The sequence below is a fragment of the Rutidosis leptorrhynchoides genome, chromosome 5 (assembly GCF_046630445.1).
Source record: "Rutidosis leptorrhynchoides isolate AG116_Rl617_1_P2 chromosome 5, CSIRO_AGI_Rlap_v1, whole genome shotgun sequence".
Lineage (NCBI taxonomy): Eukaryota > Viridiplantae > Streptophyta > Magnoliopsida > Asterales > Asteraceae > Rutidosis > Rutidosis leptorrhynchoides.
The window spans coordinates 37,909,417-37,927,617 of NC_092337.1; the positions used below are offsets into that span (position 1 = coordinate 37,909,417).

At 35.3% G+C, this 18,201-nt stretch overlaps 1 protein-coding gene across 1 annotated transcript; it reads right to left on the reverse strand.

The window, feature by feature from the left end:
- Positions 1-7,963: 7,963 nt before the first annotated feature.
- LOC139848534 (uncharacterized) lies at positions 7,964-17,221 on the reverse strand. The gene is made up of 6 exons (XM_071838261.1): positions 17,051-17,221; positions 16,591-16,807; positions 11,698-16,324; positions 11,316-11,370; positions 9,802-9,921; positions 7,964-9,208 (listed from the first exon to the last, which is right to left on the reverse strand). Exons 1-6 carry the CDS (start codon positions 17,219-17,221, stop codon positions 7,964-7,966), a joined length of 6,435 nt encoding a protein of 2,144 aa, XP_071694362.1.
- Positions 17,222-18,201: the final 980 nt, after the last annotated feature.

Here is an 18,201-nt window from a genome sequence, read left to right on the forward strand (position 1 = left end):
CACATGGACATCCACTGAAGGATAGAAAAATCCTTCATGATACAATGGTTCCATGTATATCTTGCTCTCTTGGAAAATTGATAACTAGACCCTCACCACTTAAGGTTGGGAAAGAATCACCAATGTTTCTTGAAAGAATTCAAGGTGATATTTGTGGACCAATTCATCCACCTTGTGGACCATTTAGATATTGCATGGTCCTAATAGACGCATCTAGTAGATGGTCTCATGTTTGTCTGTTATCAACCCGTAATGTGGCATTTGCAAAATTTCTTGCCGAAATTATTAAATTGAGAGCACATTTTCCTGATTACATCATTAAAAAGGTGAGACTTGATAATGCTGGTGAGTTTACATCTCAAGCATTTAATGACTATTGCATGTCTATAGGAATTGTTGTTGAACATTCTGTTGCTCATACACAAAATGGTTTAGCCGAGTCACTGATTAAACGTTTACAGTTAATCGCTAGACCATTGATAATGAGAACAAAACTCCCTGTATCTATATGGGATCATGCAATTTTACATGTTGCTGCATTGATTCGCATCAGACCAAGTGCAAGTCATAAATATTCCCCCCTACAACTTGCTTTTGGTCAAGAGCCAAATATTTCCCATCTTAGAACATTTAGTTGTGCAGTGTATGTTCCAATTGCGACATCACAACGTACAAAAATGGGTCCTCAAAGGAGGTTGGGAATATATGTTGGATATGAAACATCTTCAATATTAAGGTATATTGAACCTATGACAGGTGACGTTTTTACAGCACGTTTTGCTGATTGTCATTTTAATGAAACATTGTTCCCTAGATTAGGGGAGAAATGAAAAATAAAGAAAATGATGTTTCATGGTGTGAACCTCAATTAAAGTATCTTGATACTCGCACAAAAGAATGCGAGACAGAAGTTCAAAAGATAATGCATATACAAGAACTTGCAAATCAATTGCCTGATGCATTTACAGATACAAAAACGGTGACAAAATCATATATACCAGCGGTAAATACTCCAGCTCGAATTGAAATTCCAAAAGCTGGCAATAACGTCACTCATGAATCTTTGCCACGTCAGAAACGTGGAAGACCAATTGGTTCAAAGGATAAAAATCCTCGAAAAAGAAAATCAGCTGATAATGAAGTAAAAGAAAGTGTTCAAGAAGAACCACAAATCAGTACTCCTACTGCAGAGGAGATTGATGATGTCAATACAGAAATTGCAATCAATTATGCACATTCAAAAATATTATAGAACCGAAATGAAATGAAAAATCTTGATGAGAAATTTTCATTTAATGTTGCATATGACATCATGAATAATGATGATGATCCAGAACCAACATCTATGGTTGAATGTCAAAATAGACATGATTGGGCTCAATGGAAAGAAGCAATACTAGCTGAATTAGAATCACTCAATAAAAGAAAAGTTTTCAGATCCATCATTCTCACTCCTAAAGATGTGAAACCTGTAGGATACAGATGGATTTTCGTCCGAAAAAGAAATGAGAAAAATGAAGTTACAAGGTATAAAGCTAGACTTGTAGCTCAAGGTTTTTCTCAAAGACCGGGAATTGATTATGAAGAAATTTATTCCCCTGTTATGGATGCAATTACTTTTAGATACTTAATCAGCCTGGCAGTTTCTAAAAATTTAGAAATGCATCTCATGGATGTTGTGACTGCTTATCTATATGGATCACTTGATAGTGATATATATATGAAGATACCTGAAGGATTTAAGGTACCAGAAGCATCAAATGCAAAACCCAAAGAAATGTATTCGATTAAATTACAAAGATCTTTATATGGGTTAAAACAATCGGGACGTATGTGGTATAACCGATTAAGTGATTACTTGATAAGAAAAGGGTATACAAATAACCTTACTTGTCCTTGTGTTTTCATTAAGAAAACAACATCCGGATATGTGATCATAGCTGTTTATGTTGATGATCTTAACATCATAGGTACAAATAAAGAGATCTATGAAGCCATTCAACTTCTAAAGAAATAATTTGAAATGAAAGATCTCGGAAAAACCAAGTATTGCCTTGGTTTACAAATTGAGCATATGCCTAATGGTTTACTTGTACATCAAACAACATATACTGAAAAAGATTTTGAAACATTTCAATATGGACAAGGCAAAACCATTAAGTACTCCTATGGTTGTTAGATCACTCAATGTTGAAACTGATCCATTTCGTCCATGTGAAGATCATGAAGATATTCTTGGACCAGAAGTACCATATCTTAGTGCAATTGGAGCTCTTATGTATCTTACAAATTGTACAAGACCTGACATTTCTTTTGCAGTTAATTTGTTGGCAAGGTTCAGCTCTGCTCCTACCAAAAGACACTGGAATGGGATCAAACACATATTTCGATACCTTCGAGAAACTACTGATTTAGGATTATTTTATTCTAACGAATCAAAACAAGATTTGGTTGGTTATGCTGATGCAGGTTATTTATCTGATCCACATAAAGCTAAATCTCAAACTGGATATGTATTCCTAAATGGAGGTACTGCAATATCATGGCGTTCTCAAAAACAAACACTTGTTGCTACATCATCAAATCATGCCGAAGTGAATGCATTACATGAAGCTACTCGGGAATGTTTTTGGTTGAGATCAATGACACAAATCATTACTGATTCTTGTGGACTAGAACGCAATAAAAGTTCAACAATTATCTATGAAGATAATGCAGCTTGCATAGCACAGATGAAAGAAGGGTATATCAAAAGTGACCGAACCAAACACATACCTCCTAGATTCTTCTCATACACTCAAAATCTCATTAAGGACAACGAGATTGAAATGAGATATGTTCAATCCAGCAAAAACTCTGCTGATCTTTTCACGAAAGCACTTCCAACTGCTATTTTCAGAACACACGTTCATAACATTGGCATGAGACATGTTCAAAAGATGTAACAATCGAAGCGATGTCTACTTGAGGGGGAGTCAACTCCATGCTGCACTCTTTTTCCCTTAGCTAAAGTTTTTCCCACTGGGTTTTCTTTAGCAAGGTTTTTAACGAGGCAGTAACTTACAGTTGATCTTAAACAAACAAAATTGCTATCCAAGGGGGAGTGTTATAATATATAAATATATATATAAATGGATAGTCAATTATTGATACACAAAAGTAATATTATTGTATTACCTAAACTTGTGATATTTTTGCTATAAATAGCCATGAATGCAAGCATTAAACTTGCACCATTTTTCTCACACTTACAAAGTGTTTCTTTCTTTCTCTCCATTATCATCTTTGTTCTTACACTTCATTATTAGCATTCTTAATCAAGAATCAAACCACTAAAGGTAGTTATAAGCCTACTGAATTATAACATCAAGAATCAAACCACTAAAGGTAGTTATAAGCCTACTGAAATATAACAAAACTCTCAATATAATCATATTTTACCTTATTTAACGGACAATTAACTTCCGTTAGAGGGAGGGATGAAATTGGGACCTGAAAATGCTTTTAAGGATGAAAATTGCAGGAAATAAAACACAAGGATGAAAATAGGTAAAATGGAAAAAACAAATGGACGAAATGAGCAATTTTGTCTAATTTCTTTTTTCTTTTTCTTTTTATATATAATTTTTAGTTACTGACGAGCCTTGAATACCTTTCTCCTCAAAAGTTTAGTGGTAAACTTTAAAATTTTATGTAATGTAATGAGATGAGATTCTACTATTCTAGTGACATTACCATTAATATAGTTCCATAGCTAACAAAATAAGGCAATGTCCGAACGGTATCTCAGCAGCAAGCCTGAATTCCAAGAGGTCACTAGTTCAATCTCTGACAATGCCCAAATGAGTGGCGGATTTTGAACCCAATTATTAAGGGGACCAATCTTGAACATAATTTTTGAAAGGTTAAACTTTAACATAATATACAATGAATATTTGTATTTATATATATCAAATCGCTTATTAGATACCATGTGGAACAAATATTTTGTTTGAAATAGATTTTTAGTTTCTATGTATATATTATTGTTAAATAATCATAATTTAATTAGTAATATAGTAATATGGAAAAAATAGTTTTCATGTATATCTTATTGTCAAATAATCATAATTTAATTAGTAATATAGTAATATGGTAAAAATGACAACTGAAATATATAAAAAGTATTGTGTGTAGGATTTGAACTCACGCCAAATGCTGAAACCGCATTCTAAAATTGCAAGTTAGAAGTAAAAGTCATTGAACCAGGTCGATATTTGTGTATTATTCTACAAAGACTAGTATAAATCGAATGTTTTGGGAGGGGCATGGCCCACCCATACCCTCTCTCAAAGATCCGCCAATGCCCAAATCGTTGGCTCGATCCTCTGGATTTTTTATTCAATGCGTTTTCTCTTTACGCGTGTGTAGCAAATGATCGCGAAGATGGTTAATTCCAAGTAATACCGATGTTGTTGTTAAAAAAAAGAAAAGAAAAAAAACAAACAAACAAAATACTCTTCTTACTTGACATATTAGTTATACTAGTGTTACATCATCATCAAGATTCCCATAATTAACCCATAACTAAATTATTCTTATCTTGAATAAAACATTTTCCTCTTAATTATTTGCGTCATCAATTATTTGTTTTTGTTAACTAACAAAAATAAATTGTTCTTTTTAAACAACATTTTTTTTATCAATTAAAAAGGGAGAAGAATTTGAACCCGTGATCTTTTAATTGAGAAGAAATGGATGTAACGAACACGGCTATTAAGGACTTTGTTTCTATACTTTCACATTATACCAGTATATAGTGTATGTTTTCTTATGAAATTGTCCCCAAGCTTCATTAACTAAAACGGCATCATGTAAGCCATGAAATCGCCCACATAGCTTGAACGCTTATATATTATGTAAATTAGTACATATTTATTAATGGTGAAGATTGTATATCATACATCATCATATTCGGTTCAGCAAAATCAATATGAAACTCATTAAACCGGGATCGAAGAGTTAGAAAGATAGTCTTGCGGCGGAAAATCTTGATTTCTTTATGGACGAATTTGTAGGTTCATGAGACTCGAAGGGTTATTTCACCTCGTGTTTTGTTTTGGTGAGTTTCTGTTTTTGTTTGTCGACTTGTTTTATTTTGTGTTTGTTAGTTTTTCTTTTAGCGGTTAGTTCGATTTGTTTTCTTTGTTAGGTTCGGCATGTTAGTGTGTTTTGTTTAGATTTTTTTATCATCGTAGTTTGTTGGTTGTGTTTGCATATTTTTTTTTTTTGTTTCGTTTGAGCTCTTTCATCCTCAGATGAAGTCTTCTTTTCGTTTTTTATATAAGTTTGTTTTGTTAGAAAAAAAAGCCAACATGTTCTGTATCTTAAATTATAAGAAGTATAGAAAAGATAGAATATTATAATATTATATTTAATTTTATATTCCACAAAAAATGAATTTAAATTATAATCGATTAGTAGAATTTCATTTTAAAATTAAAATAGTTAAAACCTACCCAATTTTTATTTCTCCCAAAAAAAATTCATATATGAATATCAAAAAAGTCAGGTTTTTTACTTTTTCACAGTTACATAAGAATGTACTAGTAGTTAGCTTTAAACTTGTACTTAGACCACACCTTGTGAATTTGTGGGGAACAACGGTAGAAAGATACCGTTGTTGACATGGCACCCCTCACAACATCATAACAGGCGCTATAGGGCTGTTGTGGTGGTGATTCTTGCATGTTGTAGGGCCGGACCACAGAAACCACAATGGAGCTCAACCAATGACATAATTTCTTTCTTTTTTCAATTATTTAAATACAATATTATGTTACTCAACTATCAACTATATTTACTACATCACTCATAATACTCTAGAAAATCACAACACAACATTTGCCAAAGCGCCTCCTTCATTTACCAAAGCGCCTCCTTCATTCCACGATAATGCCATGTCACGCACAACATCCACAAGGACCACAACCCTACAACAATTTCATTCACCACAATAAATGGTCTTAAAATCAGTTCTCTGTTCATAACAATAAATCAACTTATTTGTCCTGCTCCATTTGTATTTCTCTCACTTTCGGTTCATCTCTCTCTCCCTACTAAACCACATATAACAACTAACTTATGAGTACGCATTTCTTAAAACCTTATCCAACAATAAGTAAATCAAACTTTTTTACTCAGTCTCTTTTAGATCCGTATGTCCATTAATTCTCCTCCATCGATGTTTATAAGGGAGTTGGTACCTTTACCATACCCAAAAACTATATTACTCCACATTTTTTTATTTTTTATTTTAATTTAACCGGCTATATTACTCCATCTTAACTCTGCATTCTTCTAGTTGCGGCTTGTTGGGTTCGGCTGAAAAGTTTTTTATGTACACCATGTCAGTATGTCACCAACCTTACGTATAACTTGAGAAAGGCCACTTTATTACTCGAAAACATGGTAAAGTGTGAATGAACCTACCGTAACAATTATGTGAGATCTATTATTTAAGATGTTTTGTCTAAAGATCCGTGAGCCACGTTTGTAGAGAAAATTTGGCATAAATGTCTGTGTATGTGTATGCTCATCTCCAAAATAACTCGATCCTGTCAGCAGCACTAAGAAGCATATTTCTAAGTCTGCGAATTTGCAGAAAAAATAAGACATTATTTTATCTTATGTCTTTATAAACACAAACAGACACAAACAGTGTACAGTAAAAACGTTTACAAACACCAAAGGGCCCTTGGTCTGGCGGTATGAGAGGAACCCTTCAACCAAGAAGTTGTGGGTTCAAGCCTCACTTGAGGCAGTGAGATGTAAATATTCGTGGTTTCGTGTGTAGATTGTAGGTTTGTCTTTCCAAAAAAAACGTTTACAAACGTGCAGACATAAGATATAATAAAATTTGGAGTGTGAAAAACAAACAATTATATATCTTATTCTTCACGGACAAATGAATAATATGAAAAAATTACTCCGTAATTAATAGCCAAAACATGTTACAAATCAATGGGCCAACCTCTTTTGGCCAGTTACCCAATTTTCCCGACTTACCTTTACCTATCTTGTCACCTATGCTAGGCTAGCTAATGAAGCCAACCAAAAAAGGTGGATTCACTGTAATTGTGAGGTAGACATGTAGCATCAAAGATATGAATTTTAAATACAAATGTTAATGTTAATGTTAATGTTAATATTTACAAAATTAACTAATGTTAATGTTAATGTTAATGTTAATATTTACAAAATTAACTGTTAGTAACTTATAGACACTCAACGTGTGTCACGTGAAATACAAATGTAAATAAAAAATTATGGATGGATTTTTATAAGGAAAGTGAAGTGATTTATACACCACAAAAATTCATCATGCACCAATAATCATGCTTTAAGATGTTGAACATTACACTATTATAATGCATGATTGTTGTACATGCAAATAAAGCTTTAAAATGTTGAACATTACACTATTATAATGCGGAAGAGGCTCACTCGAAGGTGAGTTGTGTTGTGGAGAAGATCTCGGCTGTTGGCTGTCAAGTGGCCGAAGAGGGTGTTGACTCGGGGGAGACGAATGTGGAAGTTCATGGAGATTCCAATGATGATCAAAGGCATCCTGATATTGCAGTTACTGATCAAGCGGGTACGGGTGATATTGGTGTGGCTGTTACGGATTCGACACAAAAATTGCATACGATTGTGGTAGGGAACATCAGGGAGTTGGCTGGTCGGTTCATTCACCGTATTCGGCCTATTTGGATGAGGTCGATAATGTGCTTGATAGTGTAGGTTTTGTGCCAAAGACTAAAAAAGGCAGATTGAAGAGGTTTTAAAGCCTTGTGCAAGTAACGGGTCGATTAATGTTCTTTTGGATAATTTGGCTTATGTTGCTACGGGTAACAGTGCAGGTAGAAATTTTTTCATTTGTGCGGATACGGCTTGTAAAAGATTTCTGTCGAGGTTGGCACATTCATGCAAATAAATTTCGTAAAGACGGGGTGAAGAATGTTGGTATTAAAGGTGGGGTCAAGACGAAAGATAATGGTAAGAAGAAGATCACGACACATAAATGTTTTTGTTTACAGGATTGCAGTGACGATGACTCCAGCAATTTTTTGTCAAACACGTCATTAAAAACACAATTTAACACGTTAGCTTCCGAGACCTCGGACACCCAAACGTTACATCTCGAGCATTTCAGATCTTTACTTTCCAAGTCAGCTTCGACCGAATCATGAATGTGTTTCGCATTAATTGACCTAATGAAAGCGAAAAGTGATCCCACATTATCCAAAGTGGATGAGGCATCTGCGATAAATATGGAGTCACCAAACAAATTAGCAACCACCGATGCATTATCTTCCGAAGCACATGTAACCGGAACACCCGTTATCTCTATCCAAGAATAACGATGGAAAGAATTAGCTGCACCCGAAAATGGAGCTATCAACACAAATTCCTTCGACCTAGAATTGATGATGTTGTTGTAACTCTCAACGTCACCGCAAATACAAATACACCCATACGGTCCGAATTTGCTTACATGAGCAACATGTGCTTTACACGAAATTAAAAAGCTCGAAATTTTCGTTTCATCAATCGGTACCAAATCAAGAAGAAGAATGGACAAATTAACCTGTTGAACGATCGTAGCATTTTGACTAAGTTTACATCTCAGTTTGGGGAACAAGACTTGCTTCGTACGACCAAAAGATCCGATTTTACTTTTCCTCGGCCAACCCACGAAAATGGGTTTTCCAAAGATCTTGGACCCATTGAGCTCAATAACGGCACTGCTAGCAGCTGAATCTTCAGTAAACGAAACGAAAGAATACCTCCGTGATGGCCAAAACTTGATCTCGGTGAGAGATCCAAATTTACCAAAAGTAGCTTCGAGCATATGAGGGGTCACCGTGTTTTCTAATCTTCCAACAAACACTGTATTTTTACAAGAACTAGAAGAATGTGCAGCAAAATGAGAGTTAATATCGACAACCTGTTGTTGAGCAGAAAAGTGTACTGTCGAAGGAGACCGAGCGGTTCTGAGAATTTCGTTAAGATGACCAGCTGATTCTCGAGGTTCTGATGAAGAAGGAATAAAATCACCGAAAGTAAAGGGAGGTGGAATCGAAGCAGAGAGAGGTGAGTGTTGGTTATTTGTGGTGTTTGCAGATCCAACAAAAGAGGGAGTCATAACTGGATTCAAATTTAATACCTTGACCAACAAAAGATTAGTTGAGAAATTTAAGGGAATTGATGTGGTGATTGAAAGTAAATGTGTGACTAGAAATATTTAGTTGTTGAAAGGGAATTGAATGTGGTGGTGTAATGGTGGATGGTGGTGGTTTAATTGGGTGAGAAAGGCAAATTCAAAAAACAAGGGTGGGGCTCAACCTACGAGGTTGAGAGAAAATATCCATCCAGATTTCAAAAATTACAAATTACATTACAATGACGGTAAATTGCATTATCGTAATAATGTTATAAATCATTCCCCATTTCAAAATCTTCTAATAACTTAGAACTTTTTGGCATAAAAAGATAAACAAGTTTGATCAAGATTTCTACTTTGGTTAACCAACTTTCTTTTCCTCAATAGAAAACCATCAACGTTTCAAATCTTTGACACTAGGCAATTATGTAGGAGTGCAAAAAAAAAAAAATGATTAAAAAACGATTTTGCTAATGACAGCCCTTAGGGGTGTCATTAACGTGCATTATGTGATTGTACATAGCGGTTACCAGTCATTTTCTAACTAACGGTCAATGTGGTCGAAAGTTACCAAGAGGTTAGCTCCTAAGTCATACCTCATTGGTTACAGACGAACTTTGAAAGTTTTGAATAATTTCTTTTGGAACATTGATGGTCTTTTTTGTGCATAACAGAAGTTGGTTACCTTGTAACTGAATCTGACCAGAGTTAGTTATCTTTTCATACAATCACACTCAGCTTAACTACATCTAACTTGTCTACCTTCTGCTGCCAAAATCCTCTGAAACCGATTCTTTGTTTCTGAACCCTAAATCCATTGATAGACTAATTGAGGACGGAAGTAAATTTCAGATGAACTTACGTGATGCTATTGCTAAGATTCATTCCAGAAAAGATAGAAAGTAGATACCAATTAAAAAACATTAAAAGATCATTAAGGGTATGCTTAGAAGCAAAATCTCTCTCATAAGAAACTAGTTCAGATTTGATAAAATATTTTTATCTCATCTAATTATCGACTAACCAATAATAATGAATTATAATTATATTATATGGTGTGTAATGTATGTGATTATATATTCACTATGTGACAGTAACATATTTCTTATCATTAATGCTTTTGATCAATAAATACTCCAATATCACCCAAAATTTATTAAGGCCTTTTTTTTTTTTTTTTTGGCCCAGGACACCTTACATTATTTTGATTCAAATCTTTCGGACTCAATGATTAACCTTTTGACCTCGTCTTCAGATTCTAAGCACAACCTATCTTAATTCATCAGGATCGCATGATTACATACACTGCAATTTGTAGCTATTAAAATTGAGCACGCGCACTGATATTGTAGAAAGACTGATAGTATCTTAGCTATTTATTCAAATAGCGCCTGCTATGCAATACCTGATTACAGCCATTAACTATCTTAACTATTTATTCAAATGTTTAGGAGTAAAATGGTTGTAATAGCTAACAATGTTTTGGAGTAAAATGTTAGCATAAAAACTTAGCAAGCGCGCTGCTATGCAATAGCAATATAGTTTTAACAAACACTAAAATGGATAAATGATATACAACAACAAATGTATAATGATATATAATATAGAATTCAAGTAACTAATATCCAGAAAACGATTTATAATTAATCTGCTCAGGAACTGTTTATATTAAGTTATAAGATGGATAACGGCACATAGAGAATCGTTTATCACAGCAGTACCTAACCAGATTTGTAAAACAATAATCGAATCAAAATATAAATCAGAACACAAAGTAGACACTCTTTTGGAGGTTTGTAATGAAGTAAAGTGCATAACTCAAAGTGCATAAATACAATGTACTAAATTTATACATCAAAATGCATAACTCAACTGTGACCTGTACATGATCTAAAGTTGATATTGGATACCCAACGAACTTTATATTGCAGATTTGGACATGTTATGATTCAAAAACTAAAACCATAAATAGATATGTCCATAAAACCATAAAACTTCACATGAACAGAACGTTATATAAAAACAGTCATAAACTTAAGATTCAGAAAATTCTGAAGCAATATATTCCAAAAAAAAAAAGTAAATAGAAACACCTTCCAAAAGTTAATACCGGTGCACCACCCATAACCATCTGCTGCTGATCAGTATCTTTTTTCTGCATTCTCCTGCATTTTGAACACAAAATCCAAACAGTTAGTACCCAAAGTCGCGCTTAAACTTGATTTAACTAGGCTATAAAAGTAGTAAACTTTGATTAGGGACACATTATTTGAAAGAAAACTTGCCAAAATATTAAAACTTAAAATCCTAACATCTACTTACAATTTAGACAATTTACATTATATTTCAAATATATAATGGATCAAACATGACATACCAATTAAGGGAATGTGGAAGAGAGGTAGTTCTGATCCTCCATTAAGATTTCAAGATTTTTGCTTTTTAATAGAAAATCAACCGCCTCGTCATTAAACTTCACCAAAATACCCAACCGGATCAATTCAGAAAGCTTTGGTACAAATTCTTCATTATCCCACAACACACCATCAGCTATCACTTCAGCAAAATGAGAAGCATGCTCAATCGCGTTTTTGTAACCGCGCGATATCACCATCTTTTGCATGAAAAACTTGGAGTTCTGCTTGTCCCAACGAACCATTCTCCTGGCTTCCACACGAACCACAACTCCAGAAGAAAACGACAAACTGTATCCAACATTCATCGGTTCAACTGTCTCAAATGCTTCAACGGCTAGCAAACGGTTAACAGCTTCATGTCTTCTTTCCACATCAAGTTTAAGACTAGGATCAGCAAGAAATCCAAGAATTAGTTTAAACAGGCCTTTCTTGATAATCTGTTTTTTAGATTTCATTGGCTTCAACTTATCAGGATCAACACCAGATATGGTCTTCTTAACACATTCAGAGAGCGTACGAACACCGAGTTGGCGGTAGATGTCCATGAGTTTGGTTCGGTTTAGATTTTTCGAACTTTGCTGAGGATACCAAACAAACATGGGATGAGATGTTTTCTGAAACAGGTCTGCTAAAAACAAGTCATCACCGATGAAAACGTCAGACTTGAGAAGCAAAAAAATCCCATCAGAAGTAGAATCTAAAACGGGAAGTTTCGATATGTTACTAATAAACGTGTCTTCCGTTTCTGAAGTCCAGTTACCAACAACAAACTTCCAAAAAGAACAACATTTGGTATGTGTAATTTGACGACCTGAAGATTCCCATTTCTTCCATAACTCGCAGTAATCGTCAACCGTAGGGTGAACTTTAACATCGAAAACATTAGCAAAGAAGCTAAGAAGATTCTTCTCGTACTTACATTTCTCCAAAACGTTTAACTCGTCACCAAACAAATTGTTTTTATCATGAACAACACATTGTTGAGGTGTTACCCATTCCCCATTTTTAGTACCTCTCGGTATCCATATCTTTTTGTCGAATTCCTCTTCAGGCTTCCAGCTATATTCAGACAAGTAATTGTATATGCGTTTGATACTTTCAAAACAGGAGTGAGAGTCGAGATAACTGGCAAGCAGCTGGCATCCATTGTTAACATCTGTAACAACTTTTAACAAATTAAGCTGGTCTTTATATGAAGCGATACGAGATCCATAAAACTCCTCATCAATAAACGGACCATCGGTGCGTTTTATTACACGATCCCAAGCAGAATTGAAAAGTAGACAGTCACCTGGACGTTTGTAACCCAAGTAAGTCTTTATCCATTTCTTCCGGGACAGCTTTTCAAAAAACTTAGTACGCGTATCCGATTTATCATCTTCAAGTTGCTTAACAGTATCAAGCAACGCAAAAACGCTTACAGAAGAAATGGTGCTACAATCATGAGGTAAGATAACCCCAGCAGCCACCAACTTTGCACCATCTTTGAAATCATCGATCACCTTTAACAGCTTCAGCTCATCTTTATAATCATTAATCCGACTACCATAAAAACTATCAGAGTCATCGATAAAAGGAAGAAGCGATATTGAAGAAATCGGTTCCCAATCTTTTCCAAACAGAATGCACTCACACGGAGATCTGTAGTCACCGAGTTTTGTGCGTAACCATTTTTCATCACGTAAGCAGCTGCTGAGTTCTGAAGGCAAATTGATATTCATTTTCCTCATCTTTTTGTAGCAATCAAGTAACAAAAAAACATTTTCTTTTGTTATGGAAGAAGCCTGTTGCTTAAAAGTGCGAACAAATTCTTTTGAAGCATCCTCAAAAGTAACAATAACACCAAGTTTTTGCAGCTCAGTTGACAATGCAAAGATCTTTTGTCCATAAAAGCTTTCATCAACAATCAGAAACGAATTGAAGACACGAAGAAGATCTCCCCATTCAGATTCAGAATTCAACAAAAAACACTCAGGAGGGCATCTGTACCCCATGTTTGTCATCAAAATTTTCTGACCCTTAACCGCTTCCACCAAATTAGTTGACGATGACAAATTCGCCACGCACTTTAGCATCATGTAAACGGCTTCAGATGACAAACAAGTCAATAAAGATGAAGACTTCAAGTTATCATAAACAAGTTGATAACATCTCTGATCAAAACTCACAACCACACCCATCAATTCTAATTCTGTCTTGAAAGAATGCAATTCGTAGCCATAGTAATCTTTATCGATGAATGGAATATCGCTTATCTGTGAAGCAGCATTCCATTCATTATTGTACAAAACAGCATTCCTCGGCGCCACATCACCTCGAGATGTTCTCAACCATTTTCCATTTTTGATACGGTCAATAAAGTCCTTACTAGAAATATAATTAGCTCTCAGATACTGAATAAACTTCAGTATCGATATAGCATTGTCTCTAGTAAGCTTCGAAGAAGCTACAGTAGTCATTAAACGATCACCAATATATTCACAAGCTTCTTTATTCTCGAACCGTACACCAAACAATTGCAGCTCTTCTTTGTAACTTTTTATCACATTACCATAAAAGCTAACATCTATCAACGGGATGTCGACAAGAACCGAACCATTCTGTAAAAGCTTTCCGATTGACGCGTCTAGCATGAACGACTCGTTAGGTGGCTTATAACCAGAACAACCGCTTAACGAAATCTTCAACCAACTACCGTTTTTGATAGATGACAGAAACTTTTCGGGTAAACTAACCCCTTTCATCCTTTGTTTGTGAATCCATTCCAGAAGCAGAAACGCGTTTCTTTTGGTAAGAGGGGAAGACAGAGTGGGAATGGCGGAATTTGGTGGAGCTAAATTCGGAACATCACGAGCACTGACATAATCTTTCAGAAACGAAATTATCTTTTCCCCTGACGTAACCGTACCAATATAGTTTGCACGACGAGTGTAATCTTCTCCCAGCTCAACGTAATTATCTTGTCTCCAAGGATTAGAACCAATCAGCTCGACCCATTTGCTTCCATTAGCAGGTACCAGAACCCCAGTTCTACTCGTGTTTACTTGACCATAGTTATCAACAATTGGCATACAACCACAGAGAGCTTCAACCTCATGCTTCTGCAAGTACTTCTTTTGTAAAGAGTTGTATACAAAATGGGCAAACGTAACCGCCAGTTTTCGGTCACTACCGATCGAAGAGGAGAGAGCCATGGCGTATTCATTAACACCAACAAATTTAACTTTCAGATCTTCTCTAAGCCATTTGTATAAAATTTGTTGTTTCGAACATAATCTGATAGCATCACGTGTTGCTTTGGGTAAGAAAAACCGTTGAGTTGAGCAGTGAAATTCCCGGTTCCAGTTAATCAACCAAGGGATGTAATCGGAATTCGCAACAAGTATCTTGTCTTTACATGCATTGATTTTGAACAATTTCACCTGGCCATCGAGTCCAGCATACTTGATCAACGGTATGTTGTCGATTTCGGTATTGTTAAAACACTGCCCCCAATCTTCTGCTATGAATACCAAAAGATCTATATAAACATGCTCGGAGACGCCCATTACAAGATTTGAGCTGGCTATGCATCTAGCGTACCAATCGTAATCAATGTCTTTGATTTCCAGAAACTCTAGAACGGGACCGTACTCTGGTTTATCAAAATACGAAGTGATGGCATAAGCCCCGTGAGATGAAATGTTCTGAAAACTCACACCTTCGTTTCTTGCCCTATTCAGTATGCTCCAAAATGCAGGCTTTAGCTTAAACACTTCAACAGGTTTGCAAAACAACTTCTGAACTGCGTATGACTCACACGGAACAATTGGTTCCTTCATAATCTTCGTTTTAATTGTATCACGAACATTGTCCAGTTTGGGATGAGATGAAGAATTAACAGGCAAGAACCGAAACATGTTCGGAAGACTTGAAATAGGAGCATTGTTAGTCGACTTAAGGAGTGATGTAAACGCGTTCATGAAAGCAACAGGAACACAATCGAGAATCCCCTTGTTCCATTTGTTGTCCCAGAGAATATTCTCCCTTGATGAGGCTAGGAGAAAATCAGCTTGGATTATGAACGGGAAATTCGTTACCGTCTCGGTTGGCAAAAATGAATAAATGCCGGGCATGCTCGAACCTCTTTTGAGTCTTTCCCCATTTGGAAAAGCCAATGTAATCGCCCATTCTTCAACATCGGATCTGACATCAACTCTGTTTTCGTTCTTCACAGGAAACCTTTGTTTCCACATATAGTAATCACATTCGGTGTCATCTTTATTGGTAGTATCATCAGCGGTAAGATAAAGCGTGTAAGACTCGGCATCCATGCTCTTCTGTGTAACAAAGTTTTTTTCACTAGAGATTGATATCGCACTCACAGTATTGAGTTTAGGATCCTCGTTGTTTTCTTTAACCGAAAGCCGCTTTATTTTTGAAAGAAATAACAAAACTTCAGGATGAACGGTTGACAACTGATCCTTCGCTGGTTTGAATTTGTCGGGTTTTAACGGTAAGACGAGAGCTGTTGTTGGGAGGGTAGAAGTGGAACCGTATATGCGTCGAATGGAAGACAAAATTGATTCATCCTCGACCCATTCAGGAACAATATAACCAACATTGCATAACTGGCAAGGTTTTTCATTAAACCTTATCTTATAGCCGTTGCTGAAAATGTATGGTTGAGATGTTATCAGAAACACACTCTTGAACCCAATTCCTGATCAACGAGTAGACAATGTATCAGTAACAAAACAAAACTTAAAAACTCAGAAGATAATTTGTACACAAAAATATACAGCAGCACACATAAAAAATACGACTGTACAAAAAATGAGATAGCAAATGATAATTTATTCTTAATCTGTAAAAACTTCAAAAAAAGCATAATCATCCATATTCAATCCAAAGTAAAGCATGGCATACAATTATGAATTATCTTATTATTAATTCAATTACTAAAAATGAAATAAGCACGAAAGGCACCTTTTTCACCGATATAGCCACGCTTACGCTTACGTAGACCTTTCTTGGTGGATCGTCCCACACTACAGATAGACTCAATGTTCTTGCGCGAGAACCCTTTTTCATTATTAAAAACTAAAAGAGTAGCCGGAGCTCCAGTATCTGTTATGTCCTTTGACGTAACAACAAACTCCAACGATGGATCAACACCTTCAGGATACTCATTATCCTCAGCATTCTGTTGAACAACAATTAAATATTTAATCACAACGCAAGCATAATCTAAATTTATAGAGGCATAATTTACCACACGTTAACTAGACTTTTATATTATCTGTGTAGATAGATATATAGTCCATAAATTAGTCATAATATCAAAAATCATCTCATTTAATGTCAATTCAGATACTAAGTAAAAGCACTCCCTAAGTTAATTATAAACAAAAACTATTACATAAATGTGTATGGAGATATAGATAACCTGAATAAGTTCCATGAGGAAGTGAACGTCTTTTGCATAAAGTTCCGCCGATAAGTTTTTAACGGCTTGATGAAGATCTTCCGTTAACGGATTCGGTTCACCGCCGATCGAAAACTTTGTCCGCCGTATCTCCGCCACATGCTCCTTCGCCGCCGTAGTCATCGACGTCATTACAGATTAACACAACACAATGCACGATACGTATCTGTTAACTGACAAATATACTTCTAACTTAGTTAACCTAATCGATCAATGACTTCACTTCACTACGTATAGTATTATTAAATATTAAATAATAAATAATAAATAATAACTAGTTTATTTATACCTAGAATTTAAAAGATATTGAATCAACACAAAAAGAAAACGATGGTTACCGAAACTGGCTCGTCGTCGTAGTCAGTCAGTAGGTCATTTCAAAGTCTTTTTTCCAATGCTTTATACGGCGTGGTTTTTTTGTAAGTTACGGTTTTGATCCTTGTTAAATAATATAGTTAACATATTTGACATATCGAACCTTTTATGCTATGTCAAGTCCAAATTGACCCTCTTAATTTTAAGTATGGTTCCGGGGTTCGGCTATGACATTTTGGTCAAACAAAATGTAGACGCTGAGAGAGGATCTTAGAATCAACCTAACATGATCTAGAGGCGGAATAACAATAGAAAGAGCTTAAACGAATATCTATGGGTTTTCGGGTTCGTACAAGTCAAACCAAGACTAGATCTTGATAAACACGAAGCCTAGACTGACATTCTGTGGTATTTGGACATGAAGATTGAGAGAGACTCGACCTAGAACTGTTTTTCGTGTGTGTGTTTAATGTGTAGAGTTGTTAACCTGAATTAATGAGGATTAATTAGGCTTAAATACCTCAGTTCCTATGCCGGTCGACAGTGAATGACAGTCGGTCGACTGACCATGTCAGTCGGCCGACTGTCGAATAATATTACGAATCATATTTAAACGTTTACAAATATAAAATAACACATCGACAATCAACGTTTAACAATATTACAGGTTACAACATGATCGAATAAAACGTTAAAGTTCATGGAACTAGGGATTACAAAATATGCACTAACAAACTCCCCCTAAGACCTAGTTCCTCATAAGTCTTCGATCTGCTTCAATCTCTGTACGGATCTGT

Coding starts and splice junctions, on each gene's coding strand:
- LOC139848534 (XM_071838261.1), bottom strand. CDS start 17,221: ATGACGTCGATGACTACGGCGGCGAAGGAGCATGTGGCGGAGATACGG. Junction 16,808..17,050: donor TCCTCATGGAACTTATTCAG/GTTATCTATATC, acceptor GTTGTTCAACAG/AATGCTGAGGATAATGAGTA. Junction 9,209..9,801: donor GTTCGTCTGTAACCAATGAG/GTATGACTTAGG, acceptor TTGTTGGTCAAG/GTATTAAATTTGAATCCAGT.